The 22,323-nt window shown below is 43.4% G+C and overlaps 1 protein-coding gene across 1 annotated transcript in view; it reads right to left on the bottom strand.

The window, feature by feature from the left end:
* Window positions 1–19,063: 19,063 nt before the first annotated feature.
* The window catches only part of LOC148515315 (solute carrier family 22 member 6-B-like), a 104,946-nt gene continuing 101,686 nt past the window's right edge, over window positions 19,064–22,323 (bottom strand). The window contains exons 9-10 of the mRNA XM_088480130.1: window positions 19,533–19,736; window positions 19,064–19,270 (exon numbers count right to left, since the gene is read on the bottom strand). Coding sequence (XP_088336256.1) covers window positions 19,210–19,270; window positions 19,533–19,736 — 265 coding nt within the window. The 3' untranslated portion in view covers window positions 19,064–19,209. The remainder of the gene's footprint in view (window positions 19,271–19,532; window positions 19,737–22,323) is intronic.

Below are 22,323 nucleotides of genomic sequence, written 5' to 3'. Positions count from 1 at the left end.
CTCTACAGCCTGATAACTTTTTAACTGCAAAAACCAAAGTGGCTTACATCGTCTCTCTACTGTCAGGCCCGGCCTTGGATTGGGCTTCACCACTCTGGAAGCGTTCAGATCCGTTACTGGATAACTACGCAGGCTTTGTGTCATCATTTAGGAGGATTTTTGATGAACCTGGACGTACTGTATCAGCATCGTCTAGCATCATGACACTGAGACAAGGAATCCGTCCCGTCAGCCAATATGCCATACAGTTTCAAATTTTGGCATCAGAACTCAAATGGAATGAGGAAGCCCTCACCTCAGCCTTTTGGCATGGCCTGTCAGATCGACTAAAAGATAACCTGGTCACCTGGGAGTTTCCTACTAACTTAAACAACATGATTTCACTTTGTAATAAAATTGACCTGCGCTTCAGAGAACGTCAGGCTGAAAAGCACAGAACTGACCGGCAAAGGTCATTCACCCCTTCCTTTCCTACCCGTCCTATTCCTTCCCCTACAGATGAAGAGCCAATGCAGGTGAATCATACCCACCTCTCCAAAGAGGAATGTCTGAGAAGATTACAAAAAAACCTTTGTCTGTACTGCGGAGAGTCAGGTCACCTGGTAGTCTCTTGCCCCCGTAAACCGGGAAATGCCAAATCTTAACTGACCCCGGTTACATCAAGTTAGGAGCTATGAGCCCGTCCTCAAATACTAAAGATTTTAAAATTACTTTAGCTTTAGATCTCAAACCTAAACCTGTCTTTGTTACTGCTCTTCTTGACTCTGGAGCAGCCGGAAATTTCATGACTTCCAGCTTGATCGATAAATTACAGATTCCGTGTACACCTCTCAATCAAGCTATTTCCCTGACCTCTGTAGATGGACGTCTTCTAACTAATGGAATAGTCACCAAGGAGACTCAACCAGTTCTAGTCCGAATCGGAGCACTTCATTCTGAGTCTTTAAGGTTCTTAGTGATACCAGAGGCTTCTCAGGAAATCATCCTAGGTCTACCCTGGTTACGCCAGCATAATCCCAGGATAGACTGGTGTTCCATGCAGATTCTTTCGTGGGGTTCAGACTGTCAAAAATCCTGTATTCCCAAAATACGACCTGTAAGGAAGACAGCTCCATTAATATCACCTGCCATTCCTAAGGAATACCAGATGTTCGCTGATGTGTTTTCTGAGCAACAAGCAAATGTCTTACCTCCCCACAGAGAATGGGATTGTCCGATCGATCTAATACCTGACAAGATACCTCCTCATGGTCGTACCTATTCGTTATCCTTGCCTGAGATGCAAGCCATGTCCGAATACATCCGGGACAACCTGGCAAAGGGTTTTATTCAACCTTCCACCTCACCTGCTGGAGCTGGGGTTTTTTTCATTGGTAAGAAGGATGGTGGCCTGAGACCTTGTATAGATTACCGGGGTCTCAATGACATGACAGTAAAGAATCGTTACCCACTTCCCCTGATTATAGAGTTGTTTGACAGGGTCAAGGGCTCCATCATATTTTCAAAGCTTGATCTAAGAAGGGCTTATAATCTCATCCGTATTCGGGCTGGCGATGAATGGAAGACTGCCTTTAATACCAGGGATGGACATTTTCGAATACTTGGTGATGCCCTTTGGATTATGTAACGCTCCTGCTGTTTTTCAGAGTTCTGTTAATGAGATTTTTTGGGACCTGTTATACGTCTCAGTTGTTGTCTACCTGGACGATATACTAATTTTCGTCTTCTGTAGTGGAACATCATGAACATGTGAAGGAAGTTTTAACTCGTCTGAGAAAGAATCACCTTTACTGCAAGTTGGAGAAATGTATGTTCAGTGTACCCAGTGTGCCTTTCCTTGGCTATGTCATCTCTGGCTCCAGTCTGGAAATGGATCCCAAGAAGGTACAGGCGTTTTTGAATTGGACCCGACCTCAGACTTTGAAAGCCATCCAGAGATTGTTGGGGTTCGCCAACTACTACAGACGCTTCATCAAGGGATTTTCGTCATTACTGGCCCCCACTACAACCCTGACCCGTAAAGGTGCCAATCCTGCCCTATGGTCACCTGAAGAAGAATCTGCCTTCCAGCTCCTAAAACAAGCCTTCATTTCTGCTCCAGTCCTTCGACAGCCAGATCTGGATAGGCCTTTCCTATTGGAAGTGGACACATCATCGGAAGCTGTGGGAGCAGTCCTATCCCACCGTTATGAGGACAATCGAGTTCATCCCTTTGGGTTTTTCTCCAAGAAATTCTTGCCTGCCGAAACAAATTACGCCATAGGTGACCAAGAACTCCTGGCAGTGAAGTTGGCATTAAAAGAATGGAGATATCTGCTGGAAGGAGCAAAGTTTCCATTCACTGTGTTTACTGACCATAAAAATCTTCTTTTCCTCAAGAATCTTCATTGTGTAAGTCCTCGTCTGGCCCGATGGGCAATATTTTTTGCCAGGTTCCAGTTCACTCTGACCTTCCGGTCTGGGTTACTCAATCAAAAGGCAGATGCTCTAGATCCCTCCTCTGTGACGACAAACTAGAGAATAAACACAATACCCCTGTCTTGGAGTCAAGAGTGTTTGCCACCTTACAGGTCCAGCCACGTACTGGGAAATCGTTTGTGGCCCCGGAGTTAATGTAGCAGCTCCTCACTTGGACACATTCCTCTCGCTTCACAGGGCATTCTGGCACCCGGAAGACCTTGGAGTTTTTAAAGAGAAACTATTGGTGGCCATCCATGAAAACGGACGTATTAGAATTAAATTGTTCATGCTCCTCCTGTGCCCAGCATAAATCTTCTCGACAGGCCCCGGCTGGTGAATTGTTGCCACTACCCACTCCATCACGTCCATGGATGCATCTCTCCATGGACTTCGTCGCAGATCTGCCAAACTCACAAGGGTTCACTACTATCTGGGTCGTAGTAGACGGATTCTCAAAGATGGTCCATTACATACCCCTAAAGAAGCTGCCTACTGCCCCTGACTTGGCTCACCTGTTCGTTCAACACATTCCGTCTCCATGGTCTTCTTGTTGAGATAGTCTCTGACCGTGGTGTTCAGTTTACTGCAAAGTTTTGGAGAGCCTTATGTTCTGTTCTTCAGGTGAAATTAAATTTTTCCACGGCTTACCATCCGAAAAGCAATGGCTCCACTGAGAGGGTTAATCAAGACCTAGAGACCTTCCTGAGGATTTTTATGACATCGTCTCAAGATAATGGCATTGCTGCCATGGGCCGAGTTCGCACATAATGCCTCCTATCACTCTTCAACAAATCAAACTCCATTTCAGATCGTTTACGGTATTCACCCCTGCATTCCGGAATTTCAAAGCCTGCCTGTCTTGGATGTCCCAGCCGTAGAAGATACGGCACGGGATTTTGCTGCCATCTGGACTCAGGTGCGTACTGACTTGGTGAAGGTGTCCTCCCGTTATAAAATCAGGGGTGGATACAAAGCGTAGGAAGGTATCACGCATGCAAGTTGGAGACCAAGTCTGGCTGTCCACCCGGAACCTTCGTCTTCGAGTACCATCTATGAAGTTTGCCCCACGCTTTATCGGTCCCTTCACCATCATTGAAGTCATTAATCCCGTGGCTTATCGCCTACAGTTGCCCCCATATCTGAAAATTCCCAATTCCTTTCATATTTCCTTACTGAAACCCCTGGTGCCGAACAAATTCCAGAGTACTGCCTGCTTCTCCCCAAGTCCAGATGGAAAGAGGAGTTGAATTTGAGGTCTCCCAGGTCCTGGATTCCCGTCTTCGCAGAGGTCGTTTGCAAAACGGTCCGGAGGAGTGCTGTTGGACCGATGCCCGAGACGTCCATGCTCCTGCACTCATCAGGAAGTTCTATTCTGCTCATCTGGAGAAGCCTGGTGAGTGTCCTGAGGCCACCCAAAAGGGGGGGAGTACTGTCATGGCCAGGGCTCCTCGGCATGGTGGTCATCGGGTTTTACCTGTGAGGTCACTATGGTGGGGGGTGTCTGGTGGTGGCGCTGGTGTTTGGTGAGGGGCATTGGCTGCACATGTTTCTGTGCGGGCACATTGTCACTTAGGGCTGGTAGGGCCTGGCGGTGTTTCCGTTCCGTTTGGCATGGGTGCCGCCATCTTGCCTTCTGACCATGTGATTCAACTGCCCAATCTTGGCGAGTCATGTGCTCCCTTCAGCCATTCATAGCATGGCATGGGGTATTTAGGAAGGTTCAGAGCCTTCCTTCATTGCCAGTGCATTGTGTATCTCAGCTTAGCTGAGAGGGAGTTCTCTGTGCTCACCTCTTGTTACCTGTGAAAATGCTACCTGCCAGCCTGCTTGTCAGCTCCAAAAACCCGCTGGACTATCCTGCATCCTCCACTACCTTTTCCCCTGCCTGAGTGCCTGAGCCTGCTGACACCTTGCACCTTGCCTCCATTTCGCTCCGAGCTGGACTCATCACATCTGCCTGTGTTTTTTCAGCTCACTAACCTGCATACTGGACTGTTCTTATCTGCCACTATCTGGACATTCTCCCATTATCCTCACTACAGTTTTCAAGTGCACTTTAGTGCTAAACCTGGACTTTTGCTTTTGCCATTCCCATGTCTGCTAAATCACTCATTAAAGATTCTACCTTTTTATTTAAATCCGCTTCTGTATCTGCTCCTGTCACCACCCTGGGTCCGCAACTAAACCAGAACATTACACCTTTCTACATTACCTAAAACATTAAGGGAATAAGACAAATAAACAAAGCTAGGGAACTGCCTAAGTTATGGAGGATATTATGGATATTAGTTACTGAGGATATTATGAAGATAACGAGTCCGTAATTTGAGGGTATTTGTCATATATAGTTTTGCTAAAAATGGTGGAACAACCACATTGGGCAACAAAACCTTTCCATTGTGACAGCAGTCTGAAAAAATGGCCGTTAATCTTCTCCACCAAGAAGTGTAGGACACCACATTTCACACATTGCACGTCTGTAGGACCCAAAGAGTAGTATTGTGGCAAATATGTCATGTCCAATGTAAGTGGCGTATCCGTTATCTTGTACCTTGTTTAAGATCTTGAACTGCGCGCTCTGGGTGACCTGTAAGGGTTCCACCAAGTCCTCTAGGCCGGCCTCTAGGCATGTTTGGTGTAAACAACGTGAGGTGAAGTGAACAATGAAATAACACAGCAGTCGGTGATTGAGGTCCTCACAAGATGCTTTGATATATGTGGCAGCAAATAACTGTATGCTACTGCAGCAAACCTTTAGTCTCCTTAGTTTCCACCATCGCCCAATGCTTTAACTGCTGGAGAAGAATTCAAATATTATTTTCAGTTTAGAATAGATGATTGCGAAATCTTTAATGTCCAGAAGGTGGCAGCAGAACTCTGATGATGATTTTAAATGAACTGTATATTGTGAAGTGGCTAAAAGCTCAAAAGTCTCTGCACCTACAGTTTTATTATATTCATAATAGCAAATGTGTGGTATATGCAATTGAAAAACCTTGCTTAATTAAAGTTCTGTATTCTGCCACTCTGTTATTACAAAATATATATCAACAGGGTAAACTTAGATGGTGTTGGTTTTAATTATTTTCAGGTCATGCAGTAACTGTAAACCTTTCCCCAATCTTTGAACCCTGTGAGCAGCAATGAAGGCTTTATTTATGTTTGTGAACCTGCTGGGCAGAAGAGCACAATAAGATAACTTGAGTGCACCCCTTACTGGCGTTTTTAGGCACTGACATGACTTCCAATCATAAAGGAGTATTATAATGCCTGGGGGATCAGTTTTTGTTGGCCTCAGTGACTGCAGCACAGTCCAAGATATAACATTTGTGCTATTATACAGTATATTAGCTAGACCAACACAATAGTTAGACTCGAAGGTGGAATTGGTTTTAGGCCCTCAGAGCAGCAATATGCTGTTTGGGTTTGTTACTTGATATAGGGCACTGCAGTCGCTTGGCGACCACTGGTTTGAAGACAAATTAGGTAGGCCTACACAGCTGAGTCTCTCATGGTGAGGGATATTAACTGCTATACGAATTGTGTCCTTATAATATGGTCAATTAGCCACACGTCAAAATAATTATTACATCATCAATATATCTGTACAAGGACACTAGGTTTGCCCTTTCTCATGCTCACTCCAGACAGATTTGTATTCCAAATGGCCCATGACCATGTTGACATAACTAGGGACAGACCTAGTGCCCATTGCAGTGCCAGTTATCTGCATACTAAACTGATCTCTAAAATATCTTTTCAGTACAGACCATTTTAGTTTTACTATATATACACTATACCTGAGCATATGAATATTGAACTTTTTTTTGGATATATTGAAATTTTTTTTATTGTTAGTGAAATTTAGACATTTTGGTCCGAATGCTGCTGCATTCACTATTTCAAGTATTTCTGCTGATTTGCAGAACTAGACTCAGAAAGCTTTTATGTGACTGTTTTTTGGAGACTGGAAAGATAGTATGTATCTTTGGAAGCTTTGCAGATGCGTAGATATTGTAGTTTGTAAATGACCCTTTATTTCTTAGATAAATAATTGTACAGAAAATAAATACAGAAGCAAATTTGGTGGAGATATGTTGGGCATCCAAGGGTGCCACTGAAGCTAGTATTATCTTTATCCTTCATGTTTGAGTGTTTCATTCTGTGAACAATATACATTATGTTGGCCATTTGAGCAATACTTAATGAACCAAATTTTAAGAGCACACAGTAGATAAAATATGACAAGCTAGGCAATTTATTGGCGAAAATCCCTGAGCACGCACACACAATGTAACTGAAGACAGGTGTAAATAACCTATATGAGGAAGAGGACGTTGCACACTGCAGATAAATTGAATGGCTGCAAATTGCTGAGGTGGACACAATTATTTTTGTATGTTGTCCCATGTCAGAACATAATCGTGGGTTAATCAGGCTTATGTAAGCATGCAAATACATTGCCATAATTAGAACCATTTAAGAGCAAAATAACTTACTTTTCCTTTTTTAATTGGAAAAAAACTGAAAAGAGACTGTATAAGTCCACAACTTTGAGTATATAAAAGAGAAAGAAACATAAAATTCCCAAATTACATTCTGTGTGACCTTAAATAGATCTGGGCTGGTCTCCCCATACATCACATGTCATACAGCAGCCTCAAAATTAGCTCTTTAGTTGGATACCACAGAATTGTTACTATCTCCAGAGCTTAATTCTATTGATACATAAAACCCTGAACAAAATAAATCTATAGTTTTCCTGATTGCCAATCTGACAGCTTGGGAACATTTTCAAAGATGAACCAGGTTAAATTACAGCTATAAAAACCGTTGAAGCCAGGGATTTGTCTAGTGCAAGTTAGTGATTAGTGTTTGATTGCCTATAGTCCATACTTTTAGTGCTAGGTTAATACAACACAACATTTCCAATATATTTTATTTCTGTATCACTTAGCCATCTCACTACAGAGTTGGGAAATTTCACTGGTGAGGAAAATAAAAGCTGTGGATTTGTCTAATAAGACCGTACATGATAGCTAGTATCTGATACGAGCAATTGGAGATATTACACCCCCACGAGACACCACCTCTTACCAAGAAGATCTATGTGCTCAGTCCAAGTAGGATGTCACTCACTGCAACTATTTACCTTACTTCTAAGTGATTTATGCTACACCATCCAGCTGTCACCAGACCCACTGCGATTATTACAGACAATTCAGCTCTCGCATACATACAAACATGCTCTAACCCCGCGTTTAATGGGAAACATTTACATTAATTTATAAAAGTAAAAAACTAAAAGTAATACCAAAGAACTCAGGGCAATACAGGAACCACTGGTGCACCAAATATCTAAGCATAGTTATATTACCTTATATAATGATGATATTAGATTTATGATGCATTACGCATAGGACCAGATGCATTATATAATGACCATTGAAAACGCATGCTAAATTGTGTGTACAAATAGTCACATTGTGAATATCAAAACTGACACTACAAATGCAAGATAGTTTCAATAGCATATGTGCGATTTATAGTTGTTTAAATAAAATTGTTACATTTTTAATGATTTAGTGAATCATAGTTATTATATGTCCTGATCATACCAAACCCACAGCCCTTATTCATCTCCCTGCATTATTATACATACTACTTTATAGAAGCTGCAATGTGGGTTACTTGATGAGTAACTGGTATGTATGCTGCCATAATGTGATGTGTATTTTCTATTTGTGTAATTACTGTCTTTTTTCTCTTACAGACTGAGGTTGTTCATTGCTATCCCTTTGTGTACTCCTATATTATTATATCATTAGCTCATGCATTATGTATAATATTGGATGAAGGCTGTAAATGTTCCTATTTGCTGTATATATAAATTAAAAATATAGATCTATACTTTGCACAAACAATCTACATTTTCAGCCCGTGAATACAGGGAGCTATCATCAATCCTCCAAATATAAAGTGCACAGTAAATAAATTGCATCCAGAGGGCGCTAAAGTGGTTTGCACATAAAACAAAGTGTCCACACCATAAGGTCCAGTCCACCAAAAATAGTAACAGACGCCGGCAGCCAGTCGTAATATATCCCAGGTGAATCAGCCTCAAGTCCTGTGGTAGCAGCCCTCTTTGGAGTTCCCAGTCACTCGCCTAATGCACTTCGGTCCTCCTTGGACCTACACCAGAGGCAGATGCCGGGGTCTGTTCCATATATAAACCCATTGCCATCTGAAATTGCCGGGTGATATCGATAATACTTTTAAGCAAGTGGATCCTAAGGAGTGTACCACTATATGGTGGAGTTATATGCTTATAATTATGTTGAAAATGTGAGTGCAATGTATGAATACATTTATATGTTTTTAATGAAGATATTGCACAATTTAAGAGCTTTCATCCATATTTATGTGGGAGGAAATTTGTGGTTATCAAGATTCCTATATCCACCGGTTAAAGATATTAAAGAAAATGTGGAAGAAATAATAAAGTTATTTACCTACAGTGCCTTAAGAGAGTAAGGCCCGTCTTCAATTAGAGGCGAAAAATCGGAAAAGTTTTGCCTGTCCGACTTTCCGCCTCCTTCGCCTGTTTCAGAGGCGAAAACTTTTCGTGCACGTCCCCGCTTTTCGCCCTATTCAATTCCAAAACAGGCGAAACCGGAAACTGACGAATGCGGAACAAGCGGAAAGTACTGTCAGAAGTGGGGAAATCAGTCTGAACCCCAAAAAAGATGCACTAACATAGGGATCAATGTAGATGTGTACTAATAACCCTAATAAAAGTGTTTGGGGTACTTATGTAGTTTAAATTGCTTCTCATTAGCATATTTTTAAAAGTGGTGAAAATGGCTTAAAACAGTATTCTTTTGTGGAAATAAGTAGTTCAGTCAAATTTGGGGTACTTGAAGATGGGTGCTAGCATGTTTTTATGTCTCTAAAGTGAAATTTTAAAAAACGCACCTGCTGCATGCACCTGCAATCCTAAAAACATCCTTGCACACCCCCAAGAAGTCTATTTCACTAGTTTTTATGCTTTACTTTTTCGCCCCCAAAATGAAAGTACTTTTTTGGGGTGTTCTGAGGTAATTTTTTGTTGATTTGTCCTTTGGGGGGCTGTCCCAAGGGTTCTGAGTCATTTCCCCACGTTTGCACCACAAAATAACAATTTTGCACTTTTTTTTCTACTGCTATTCATAGGAGATACTTTTCCGCCTATTACAATGCGTTGACTTTCCGCTTAGGCGAAATCGTCCTGGAAGTGAATATGGAGATACTTTGAAAATAGGCGGAAAGTCTGATTCTGTGGAAACTTTTCGCCAAACGGCACGTTTCGCCTCTAATTGAATACAGTCATAAGACTCTGTTACTATTTTGTAGAGATGAGTGGGTTCAGTTCCCAGAGAACCGAACCCACCCAAATTTAGCAGATCCGAGTCGGATCCAAGCAGGCTCTGAGGCTCCCGCCTTACTCGGTTCTCGAAACCGAGGCAAAACCATAGAAACGGAAATCTCGCGGTTCGCGAGTTTTCATCTCTATGATCAATGCAGTATATAGGGACCACGCGACAGATGCCATTTCACTCCGGCTGTGGAGACTGAACAGGGAGGGTGGGTAGTATAGGTCTGGGAGAGGTGCTGGTGCTATCTGCTGTGTCCTGGGCTGGTGCTGATACATTCTGGTCACGGTGCTGTCACTGTGCTGTCTCCTGAGTCCTGATCCATTCCGGTCTCTGGTCACGGTGCTGTCACTATCACTGTTCTGTCTGCTGATCCATTCTGGTCATGGTGCTGTCACTGTGCAGTCTGCTGATACATCTTTCTTTCTGAAGACTGCTGATTCTGATAGCCTTCTGCTTGTAGTAGTAGTGGTGGTGGTCCAATTAAAAATGTGAAAGTTGTTAAGCCAGCTCCGGAAAAACCAACTGTGTGCCCTGAGAAATCGAAATCACAAATCCCCGAGGAGAGTGCAAGTGTGTCCGCGGTTACCATGTGTGAGCCCGACTTAAATACTAGTGTACTGGAGGATCCTCCAAGTTCCAACATTTGTGTGCCCTCTGTAAATGTGAGGGGCAGTCAACATCTTGCACACGTAGTCCTTGAGGATGCTTCTGTGGAATTGCACATGGAGGTGGAGGATACTTTGGTGGATTAAGGCGCTAAGGATGATGAGGATGTTGATGGTGCAGATGTGGGTGATGAGGATGTTGATGCCGAGGATGTCCTTTGTGTAAGTAAAGCAACAGCTGTTGCCCATGGTTTGAAAAAGCCAAAGCCCATTGTTGTCATGTCGGGACAAAAGACAAAAAAATCTACTTCTCACGTGTGGAATTATTTCCATCCCGATCCAGACAACGGCTGTTAAGCCATATATGCAAGAGTGAGTAGAGAGAGGGACCTAAACGACCTAGCAACCTCCGCCTTGTTACGTCACTTGGCACGCATTCATCAAATATCAAAGTGTATGTCGCCAAGTTCCAAAACTCAAAACGTAACAAGTCCAGTGTCACCTACCTGCTCCCTCTCTGTGAGATCCAAGCGCCTTCGATCTCCAACACCTGCATCATCAACATCCTCATTCGTCATCACAAGTAGCCCTGCTGCATCCAATGTTGGTATTCGAAGCATGATTGACTCCTCCTCTCCTATCCCTGATTCCTCAGAAGGATCCTTGGTGACTACGCCTGTTGCTGCTGCTGTTGTTGTCAGTGGATCTTCATCCCAGAAGGAGACCAGGAGGAAGACTACTTGTAGCGTATCCTACAAAAAACAATTAACTGTTAAACAATCGTTTGCAAGGGCAAACAAGTATGACAGCAATCACACAGTTGCACAGCAGATTACTGACGCCATAACAGCTGTGCTGGTATTAGATGTGCATCCAGTATCCACCATTACTGCAGTGGGTTTTCAACAGTTAATTCAGGTCCTGTGTTCTCGCTACCAGATCCCTTCTAGATTCCACTTCGCTAGAAGAGCAATTCCAAATCTGTACAAGGACATTAAAAAAACCTTATTAATGTCCTTAGAAGCTGTTGTACCCACTGTCCACTTGACCACTGATATGTGGACAAGTGGGGCAAACTAAGGATTACTTGACTGTGAAAGCCCACTGGATAGGTATATTGCCTACAACAGCAGCAGCAACATCTACCAAAAGACAGCTGATACAGAGGCAGGCTACTCTTTGTATAACTGGTTTCACTAAGAGGCATACCACTGAGAACCTCTTAGGAAAACTCAGGGACTTGTGATTTCGGACAATGCCACCAATATTGTGAGAGCATTACATCTGGGCGTTGTCCAACACATCCCATGTTTTGCTCACACAATTAATTTGGTGGTGCAACGTTTTTTAAAAACTGACACGGTCGTGCAGGAGATGCTCTCGGTGGCCTGCAAAATATCTGGACATTTTAGACATTCGGCGACCGCTTGTCGAAGATTGCATGACCAGCAGGTACAGTTAAATTTGCCCTTCCATCAGCTGAAGCAAGAGGTAGTAACTCGGTGAAATTCTACCCTCTATATGTTTCAGCGGATGGAGGAACAGCAAAAGGCCATCCAGGCCTATACAATGGACTATGACATAGGCCGTGAAGGGGGAATGCACCTTACTCAAGCGCAGTGGAGAATAATTTCCATGTTGTGCAAGGTTCTCAAACCCTTTGAACTTGCCACACGTGAAGTTGGTTCAGACACTGCCAGCTTGATTCAGGTCATTCCCCTCATCAGACTTTTGCAAAAACAGCTGGAGAAACTGAAGGAGGAGCTGAAACGGAGTGATTGCACAAAGTATGTCGGACTGGTGGATCAAGCCCTTGATTCGCTTCACCAGGGTCCAAGAGTCGTCAATCTATTGAAATTTTAAAAAATATTTTGGCCACCATTCTGGATCCTAGGTTTAAGTCCTACCTTGTGAGTTTTTTCCAACAGACCAAAATCTAAAACTATGCAAAGAGCTGTTGGTCAAAAAATTGTCAGCTGCAGCCGCATGTGAAACGCCTTCATCTCCTCCTTCAGTTTCAACAGTTACCAGGAAAAAACTAAATTTTCCTTACAGAATGCCTGCTGGTCATGCAGATCAGTCACCAAAAAATGACATCTGGTTGGGCCTGAGAGAACTGCCTATTAGTGACATGTCCTCTACCGTAACTATGTGTGATACGGTCTCCATTCACAGAATGGTGGAGGACTATTTCATAGATAACATCCTAATAGACATGTCAGACAGTCCCTTTCAGTACTGGCAGGAAAAAGAGGCAATTTGGAGTCCCATATGCAAACTGGCTTTGCATTGCTTAAGTTACCCACCCTCCAGTGTGTACTCCGAAAGAGTTTTCAGTGCAGCTGGCAACCTTGTCAGTGATCGGCATAGGAGGTTACTTCCTCAAAATGTGGAAAAGATGATGTTCATTAAAATGAATCACAAATTCCACGAAGAAGACCTCTACCAACAATTACATCAAAAAATTACAGAGGCGCCTATGGTGGATTCCAGCGTGGACGAAGTATTATTGTGTGAAGGAGAGGATGTACACACTGATGGGGATGATGAGGACGAGGACAACTTGTAATGTAAAGCCAGTTTGTGTATGGGATCAGCTTGTTTTGTGGGGGGTCCAAACAAAACAATAATTTCAGCCACAATTGGCAGTCCTTGTCACTGAAATGATTGGTTTGTTAAACTGTCCTGTTTCATATACAACATAGGGGTGGGTGGGAGGGCCCAATGACTATTCCATCTTGCACCTCTTTCCTTTCCATTATGTGCTGGTTGGGGCATTGCTGCCTGATATTTTAAATTAATGTTATGGTTGGTTTAGGAACCAATGAATTATTTTTAAATTAATTTATGATCAATTTAACAACCAGGTGCTGCAACCAATGAATCGTTTTTAAATTAATTTATTATCAATTTTACACCTGGCTGTCACTGTCATTGGCGTAGCTGCGCAGGGGTGCTGTGCTCCTGTCTGTCGAGGGGCTGCTGCTCAAAATAATAAATAAACAATTTTTTTTGTGTGTGTGTCAGCCACACCTGTCATTGGCATAGCTGCGCAGGGGTGCTGTGCTGCTGTCTGTCAAGGGGCTGCATGAATATTGCAATGAAAACTTTTTTTTTAAGTTATTGGGTTACAAAAAGTTTTTATTTTAAATCTTAAACATAGTGTTATAAGTCCAGTCCAGGACTTGTCTCCTGCCAGTATTCCTCCTGCTCCTGACCATGCTTCTAGGTTGCCAGTTGCTAGGAGACCCAGACGTCAGAGGATTTCACATGTTTCCTCCTAGTGTTGCCTGATTGGCAGCTGATCCTATTTGAACTTCCTGGACTGTCGCCGACGTGTCGGCTATAGAGTTTTTCATGTGGAACTTTTGGTTATGCAAGCTGCTCTCTGTGGATCCAGACTTCCAGCTGTATTTTCTACATGCTGCATGTATTCTGCTCACCGGCTTTTAAGTGACCCAAGTACGCTGTCTACAGAGCCCTCCAGGCCATACAGCTATCCTGCTTCTATACCACGGTTCAAGCATCGCTGTCTACAGAGCCTCCAGGTCATACAGCTATCCTGCTTCTATACCACAGTTCAAGCATCGCTGTCTACAGAGCCTCCAGGTCATACAGCTATCCTGTTTCTATACCATGGTTCAAGCATCGCTGTCTACTAAGCCCTCCAGGCCATACAGCTATCCTGCTTCTAAACCACGTTTCTAGCTACGCTGTCTACTAGGCGCTTCAGGCCATACAGCAATCCTGCTTCAACACCACGTTTCAAGCACCGCTGTCTACTAGGCCCTCCAGGCCATACAGCAATCCTGCTTCAACACCATGTTTCAAGCACCGCTGTCTACTAGGCCCTCCAGGCTATACAGCAATCCTGCTTCAACACCATGTTTCAAGCACCGCTGTCTACTAGGCCCTCCAGGCTATACAGCAATCCTGCTTCAACACCACGTTTCAAGCACCGCTGTCTACTAGGCCCTCCTGGCCATACAGCAATCCTGCTTCTACACCAGGTTTCAAGCATCGCTGTCTGCTAGGCCCTCCAGGCCATCCAGCAATCCTGCTTCTTCACCACGTTTCAAGCATTGCTGTCTACTAGGCCTCCTGGCCATTTAACAACTTTAGCTTGGACTGTAAACCTACAGTATATTCTATTGACTGTCCTATGGTTTCAGCTCCTTATTGCACCATTGACATGTGTTTTCACTGGTCTATCATATAATTTATTTAGTAAACTGCCATGATTTAACTATACCTCTTGTGTTTGTTCTTCGATGTGCCACGTATCTCCAACACCTCCATCTCGGTCCTAGCAATTGCTAAAGGATCGTAACACATAGCAGAAATGTTATCCTAACAGCTTATAAAGTTATATATGCCCTAAAAAACTAAAGCCTATATTTGTAAAAAACTAAAGCCTAATTCTGACTGACACCATGGCTAAACATAAGAGTCACCTTCTGGATGTGAATTGTCTCATTTACATGGGTAAAACCCAACCCTCAGATGAGATGGATCTCAGCTAGTGGACAACATTGAAATTACCATTAAAAAGTCACAGATGAAGACTAAAGTGTGGAGAATCTTTCTTCACAGTCAGGAGAGGCCTCAGAGAACATGAAAAAAAAAGATGCTCTAGGTGCTGAACAAGGGATTTCTCCATCATGTTCTGCAGTGTGGAAAGGTTTCATTCACATGTTTTCTATGAAGCAGTTCAAAGTTACAGCCTTCAAAGTGTCTGGCTATAACACCCACCTTTGCCAGGAATTACCAAAGATTATTACAAGCAAAGGATTCATCTGTCCGGAATCTGTCTGGGAATTCATGGTTCGTATTTGGCCTGAATGCACTAAGACATCCAGTGATTCTGTCACTGTGTTCTGTAGCCCACTTTATTCCTACCTGAATTGCAAACTGAAATACGGATTAGTAAACACAGACAACATGGAGGCCTTTGTTATTCCATTGCCTGCATGCCAACCAATACTTCCCAGACTACACCCACTGGGGGGACCAGGTCTTGATAATAACCATCCCCATCTGTTGCTAGGCCTTCTTCTTCCAAACCATCCATGCTGGACTTCCTGTCCAAAAAGGGCAAGCAGGGTACAGAAAGAGGAGCTAGATGTCCCCAATGACATTTTTTTTCTTCTAACATAGATGACGTGGAGAGATAAGAGCTTCAGATGTTGGAAGTACAGGGGCTTCCACTTATTTGGCCTCCCTCCAGAGAAAAGAGCTCTGTTCCTCAGGAAGTGTCTATGCTTGAGCTGATAGGTAGTCTCTGTCTGTTGGTACACACCCTTCCGGAGATGGCAACCCAGAATAACAACAACTAATGTGTCCACTGATAACCAGCCTGATCCCTTTACAGCAACATACCCCATATAGCCAACTCATAACATGACACCCAGTTGCAGCCTCCTCTTCCTGATGACACTAATTCAGTCACCATGGTTGATGAATCAGCCTTGTGTGGTCCACCCAATTTTTGGCCTTCCACATTCTAACATTCACATACTGTAAGAAGAAGTGGACAGTGGGAACAATGGCAATTTGAAGGCCACTAGCTAAGGATTAGTAAAGTGTCTATTTATTTTTGGAAAGCATGCTTCCTGGTCCCCTTCTGTGATAAAAAAAATCAACTCCCAGCAAGCAGGCATGGCGCTCAAGAAAGACACAACGTAATACTTAAACCTTAGGTCTGAAATGTTGCATTTGCTGCTCTGTTCCGCTTGTTCACAATATATCTCATATGGTTAAGTGGACAGTGGGAACAACGGCACCTTTAAGGCCACTAACTAACTATGGCCCTCATTCAGAGCCGTACGCTCTGAGCAGAGCGCACGCTCTGAATGAGGGCCGCCCTCCATAATTATGGAGCGTCCTCCTGGACGCTCATGTAGCTGTGGGTCACCACCCACAGCCTATACGAGCGTGCAGTTTGATGGCCGCGATGGTCGTGACCATCGCGACCATCGCCACTGCGAGCCGGAGCCTGCGGTTGAGGTTTTCAACCGCAAGGCCCGGAATGATTTTGGCTCTATCAGAGCCAAAATCACTCCCACTGACATCACTAGTGATGTCAGTGGGCCGGCTTCTGACGGTAGGCACGCCCCCGGCACGCCCACCAAAGGGGGAGTGCTGTCAATCAACATCGACAGCACGCCCCCTTTGATCAGACACAACGAGCGAAGGAAAGTCCTTTGCTCGTCGCGTCTGGCACATGCGCACGACGGAGCTCCCTCCGTCGTGCGCATGCTCAGTGCAGACCATCGACCCACTTGCGAGCGGACATCCGCTCGCGAGTGGGTCTGAATCAGGCCCAATGTTTTTTTTTTATGTCCCTCTACAGGTTGGGAAATGCCTTTATACAAGATTTGCAAAGCATTATTTAAGTCAATTGTTTATTTTTTTTTGGAAAGCACTCTTCCTAGTCCCCTTGTGAGCTGTGAGGTGGTCAAAATTGACTGGAAACAAGTGGAAATAAATGCTATTGAGGTTATTAATACTGTAGGAACAAAAAAAGGCCCATTTTATGTGATTTTAGCTGTTTTTTTATTTTTTTTAAAGAAAAAATCCAGATCCAAAACCAAAACACAAAAACAAAACACGGAGGTGAGGTTTTGGCAAAACCAATTCAGATCCAAAACCAGGGGAGATCCAGATCCAAAGCCAAAACACGAGGGTCGGCACACATCTCTACTATTTTCGGTGGACTGGACTGTATGGTGTGGACACTTTGTTTTATGTGCAAACCACTTTAGCGCCATCTGAATACTATTTATTTACTGGGCACTTTTATATTTGCTTTATATTTATATGACATTATCTACAGTATGTTTGGAAACCCACCCTCTCTGTCCGATTTGTTTTGGAGGGGCAGCAAGACCGTAGAGCAGGTCTGGAAGTATTTTGGGTGGGATATGTAATATTCAAGAAAAAAACAAAAAATCAGTAGGTGTCCTGATCCAATTCACTTCATGAATAAAGGAGATACTGTTCCACCGGCGGTTTCCTTTTCTTACTATGTAATTGAATTTAAGTTCCTTTATGTCCAGATGATTATAAAGCAACCCACCCACTTATCAGTGTCAACTTCAATAAATTGCAACAGGTTAAGCTCACCTCTGGCTTTTTGTGCCCTCTTTCTAATATTCAAACTAGGAGACTGAGCTTATAATACACATCACAGGCATGAACTTAGAGGTAGGTGATTGGACGAATAGATCTGGCAGAAAGCATTAGTGCTTCACAAGATATGTTTGTTTAATGATCACTGGGCCTGATTCAGAGCCGCTCGTAAGCGGCCGCTCGTTTACTCCGAGCGATGTTCGCACATCTGCGCATGCGTATGGGTCATAATGCGCATGCGCCAACCAGTCATTGCGGTCGGAAATCGAGCGCTCGCAAAATAGCGAGTGCCTGCTAATTTGAGTGACAGGATGAGGCGTTTGTGGGTGGTAACAGGGGAAGGTGCTTGAAAACGGGGAGTGGTGAGCCGAACGCAGGCGTGCCAAACGGTCAAAACGGGCGTTTTAAGGGTGTGCATAATTAACAAAGCAGCGTCATCGACCACGTCACTTGGTTGTTTCTTAGCCTGAACTGTTCGCATGATTGCGGTAGGAAAAACCTACCACAAGCACTGCGAGCAGTTCAGACGCCTTTCGATGTACTCGATTAATCAAATAAATAGCGGAGATGACGTATGATGCGAGCGGCCAGGGGGCGTCTTTACAAAATAGCGAGCGCATGTTTCGTTTGCTTGCTCAGACATAGAGGCGTCAACAGACCGCAAAGAGCGAGCGCTCAATTTAAATAGCCGGCCCCTTTTTCTGAACGAGCGAGCGCAAATAGCGTCCGGCTCTCAATCAGGCCCTCTATTCCATATATCTGGTACATAGTATTGCTGCTAAACATCCAGAGCAGACAATGAAATTGCTGTGGATCCCGGTGGCAAATGATGGCTAGGACAGGACACTTCAACTCCGATAAACTACTGTTCATTAAATATAGCTCTCCTCGTAGATATGCAAAGACAAAATTTATAAATTATGTCCCTTTTACTCCTGAGTGGGCAATATTGGGGGGTTTTGACCCAGAACAGCGTATGACCTCAGATAGTAAGAAATTACTGTTGATTATGAGTGCGGCAGGCAGGAAAACTATACTGCAGGGATGGTTGGATAGCTCACCTCCCCAATGGTCTCTGTTTATGACAAAATTATATATATTTTCAAAATGTACTGGATAGAGACTTTGATACAAAATGAAAAAAAGGTGGAACGTTTCTTATCATTATGGGAAACATACATACACACACTTCCAATTACCACAAGAAAACAAATACACCATAGGTTGAAAAATACCACATGGTATCTCACAAGATTAGCAGTAGATGATCCTCCTATTAATATTATTTAGAAATATGGTTTGGCTGTTTCTCTCTCCAAGGTCAATAATTTTGTACTGGTTTATTATAGTAAATAGATAAATGCAAAAGACGAAACTGAAGATTTGTTTTTCAATTTGAAAGATATATTTTCAATTGTGTAGTTGTAAATTATACAGATGGAATTTGTCTTTATATCATATTCTGTTATATATGATTTTAAATTGAATGTTGTATGGAACAAAAAAATATGTCTCGTATTATAAATACACATTGTCTCAATAAAAAATTTTTGAAAGAAAAAAAAATATATAGCTCTCTTGTGTCACAGGGACATTCTCTATAGCTTGGTACTCCGCATGGATTCTTTCTCCTTGGCTTTAGATGTCGCTTTCTGACCTCTGAAAATAAATGCAAACAGGTGTTAACTCTTGAAGGCATAGGCAGTATTAGCAAGATACCATTGGGCCTAAAAGTAACCCCATGTGGCCAGGAGTAAAACAATCTATCAAAATCTGAGACAATTTCAAAGATTATGGGCCTCTTATATAGCTGTTTTTTATGCAAGTATAATGCGCCACTAAATATTGATTGCAAGCTCCCTTGCCTTTTTAGTACGTCAGACATGGCAAATAACTTGAATCATCCTTTGTGAGTTCTTACCTGGCTTCTACCTCCTCCACTGTGTCCAGCAGCGGACTGTTCATGGTCTCTGGTAGCCATAAAATAGGCACCCCGCAAAGAATGGGCACCACCCCAAAGATTACAAGGGGAAGAGATGTTACGTACACCTTTGTCATCATCGCAACAGGGGAAACTACTGCCCCTAGTCTCATCATCATGTTGGTGAATCCCATTCCAGTTTGTCTGTAAAAAATAGAGACCATGTACAAGTATGTGTATATAAACATTATTATATCATTGCTTTTACTTTGTTTCAGTTCTGGTTATTCACAGATATTGTCAGAATATCACATTTTTGTCATTTTGTTTCTCAAACACAAGATACAATGATACATTGCTAATTATATAATAGTCTACTGTGCAGGCATAACATTCAGGGTTTTAAAATAATTACATAGGTGACAGTGAAGTACTGTATCAATAATGGGTACAGGATATTTATTGCACAAGACCGCTGGATACAGGGGGGGCCACACTTCACAGCCGTACATTATACTGACCTCTCCGGAATCCAGAGTCCAGCATCAGCGCTACAGAAATCACCGGGAAATGGCGCGCCTGTCATTTTCCCAGAAATTTTTGCAGTGGAGAAATCTCCGGGAACAGAGTCTACTCTCTACTGTACTGCGAGAGAGAAGGGAGCCCGCACGGAGACTGCTCACGGCCCCCATAGCTGGACACTCCGATAACTTGTATTTAAGAAACACTGCAAAGAAAAATTCAGCAGAACTGGGCTTTGCTCATATAGGGAAATATAACAAAAATCAAGAGCAATCCATCAGAATTTCAAAAGAAACTGAACTCCTGGCATATGTAGTTTAATCTCTGTTTAGCAGAAGCAAACAGAAGTAAGAAATACCCTATCTAGTGCATTCACAACACCTGGCACATGTGTAGTGCACAAAAGCATACAGACAGTAAAAGAGAACAAGAAGTCTCAGCAAATTAACAACAGGGCATTATAGGGATTATTAGCGACACACTCCTTGCTTGTGTTATCAAAATAAAAAGGCATCAGATTGTCATGAAAAACACTCCACAGTTGACACAAATGGGAAAAGCTCAAGGAGTGCGAGGCTCTAAAAAGACATAGCACCAGCAATTCTAAAAGCCATCTCCTCATTACACAACATACTCTAACAAAATGTGGCAAAAGCCCCAGAGCCACAGAACTGCACACTGTGAGAAATACTGAGGATCCACGAACAGTCCATATAATGGATGCCTTGATATATATATATATATACAATTCCTCTTTTCCAGTCTCATAAAGCTTGGCAATAGGCACACAATTAAGCAATCAATGGGCATTCACACTTATCCATGTAAATTTGCTCCTTCCATGTGCAGCCCAACAAGTGGAAGCAGCCATAAGTATATGGAAAGCAGAGTAAGTACCCATTTTTGCGATTGGAGGTGCCTCCTTACCCAAATTGAGTCAGTGAATGGCCATATGCAAAAAAGTATATGACACTCTATCCAAATCCTCAATTATTTTGTCACTGAATGAGTCACATTAAGGAATAAACAAATGGGGGACCATGAGCCGTAACTAGATATTTTGGTGCCCTGTGTGGGAAAGAGTAACGGAGCCCCCCCCCCTTGTGTCAGATCATGCAGCAGTCACATGGTCAGTAAATTAAAATTATCTTCACTCTGGCAAGGATAAGGTACTAATATACTGAAACCCCTGCTCTCTGCCTGCCCTTTTTTACTTCTGGGATGCCTTTAGTTCTCAGAGCCCTAGCACCTTGTCTCCTCTCCCTCTCAGGAACCCTTCTCTATGCCATGGCACCTTGTTCCCATTCCTCTCTCTCTCCCCTTACACCTTGTCTCCACTCTCCTCTCTATCATTCTTGGGACCCCTCCTTTCTTCCCTGGCTTCTTGTCTTCTCTCCCTCAGTCCTGGAACCCTTCTCTGTGCCATCAAACCTTCCCTTCTTCCCACTCTCTCCTAGGACACCTTATCTCTGCACTAGCACTAGTAGAAGAGGCAGAGCTAACCTGTCAGTTACTCACTCACTGGGAGTGGCACTGGCCCAGAACTGCTGCTGCTGGATCCCGCTAGCCCACCGCTGCCACTCACTGGACCGTACCTGCAGTCAGTGCAGTGCAGCCAGGTACTGCTGGACAGGAGACTGACATTGCACCACCTACTGCTCAGCGTGCTGCACCGGGCCCACCCAACAGGTCAGGACGTAATGACATCTCTCCTGTCCCAGAAAACTATGCGGGACTTGAAGTTGACGGGAGGTGGAGCCATATGGAGGGTGAATGCGGTGGCTGATGTCCTATTTATTTCAGAGCTGGGCGCCGCGCATAGCACTTTAAGTAGCGGGCACTCAGCAGACAGATTGTGGTGGGTGGCCGGTGTTCTGCCTTCATGGCTTTTACGCTCTGTGTGGTGGCACCGGCTGCACCACCCTAGTTAAGGCCCTGGAGGAGCAATCAGAACTTGCAACATTTCTTCTTCAGAAGCTGCAATCTGCCTATGTGGAAGGGGCATTTGTTGTGGCTGGTGATTTTAATGGAGTGGACTTAAAGTCAGTTTTGCCTAAATTTTACAAAAATATTGTGTTCCCAAATCATGGAGGCAATGTCCTGGATCAAGTGTATATGAACTTTAACTTACGGATACGAGACTGTTGTATGTGCACACATAGGGAAATCAGATCATGTGTCCTATTTATGATTCCTACTTTTGTACCCATCGTTAAGCGCATTGAACTAATCAGAAAATGTGTCCAGGTCTGGCCCAAGATGGCCATTG

This window comes from Taudactylus pleione, unplaced genomic scaffold (genome assembly GCF_031769625.1).
Source record: "Taudactylus pleione unplaced genomic scaffold, aTauple2 ptg000250l, whole genome shotgun sequence".
In the NCBI taxonomy this organism is placed as follows: domain Eukaryota; kingdom Metazoa; phylum Chordata; class Amphibia; order Anura; family Myobatrachidae; genus Taudactylus; species Taudactylus pleione.
This window is presented reverse-complemented; position numbering and strand designations above follow the sequence as displayed.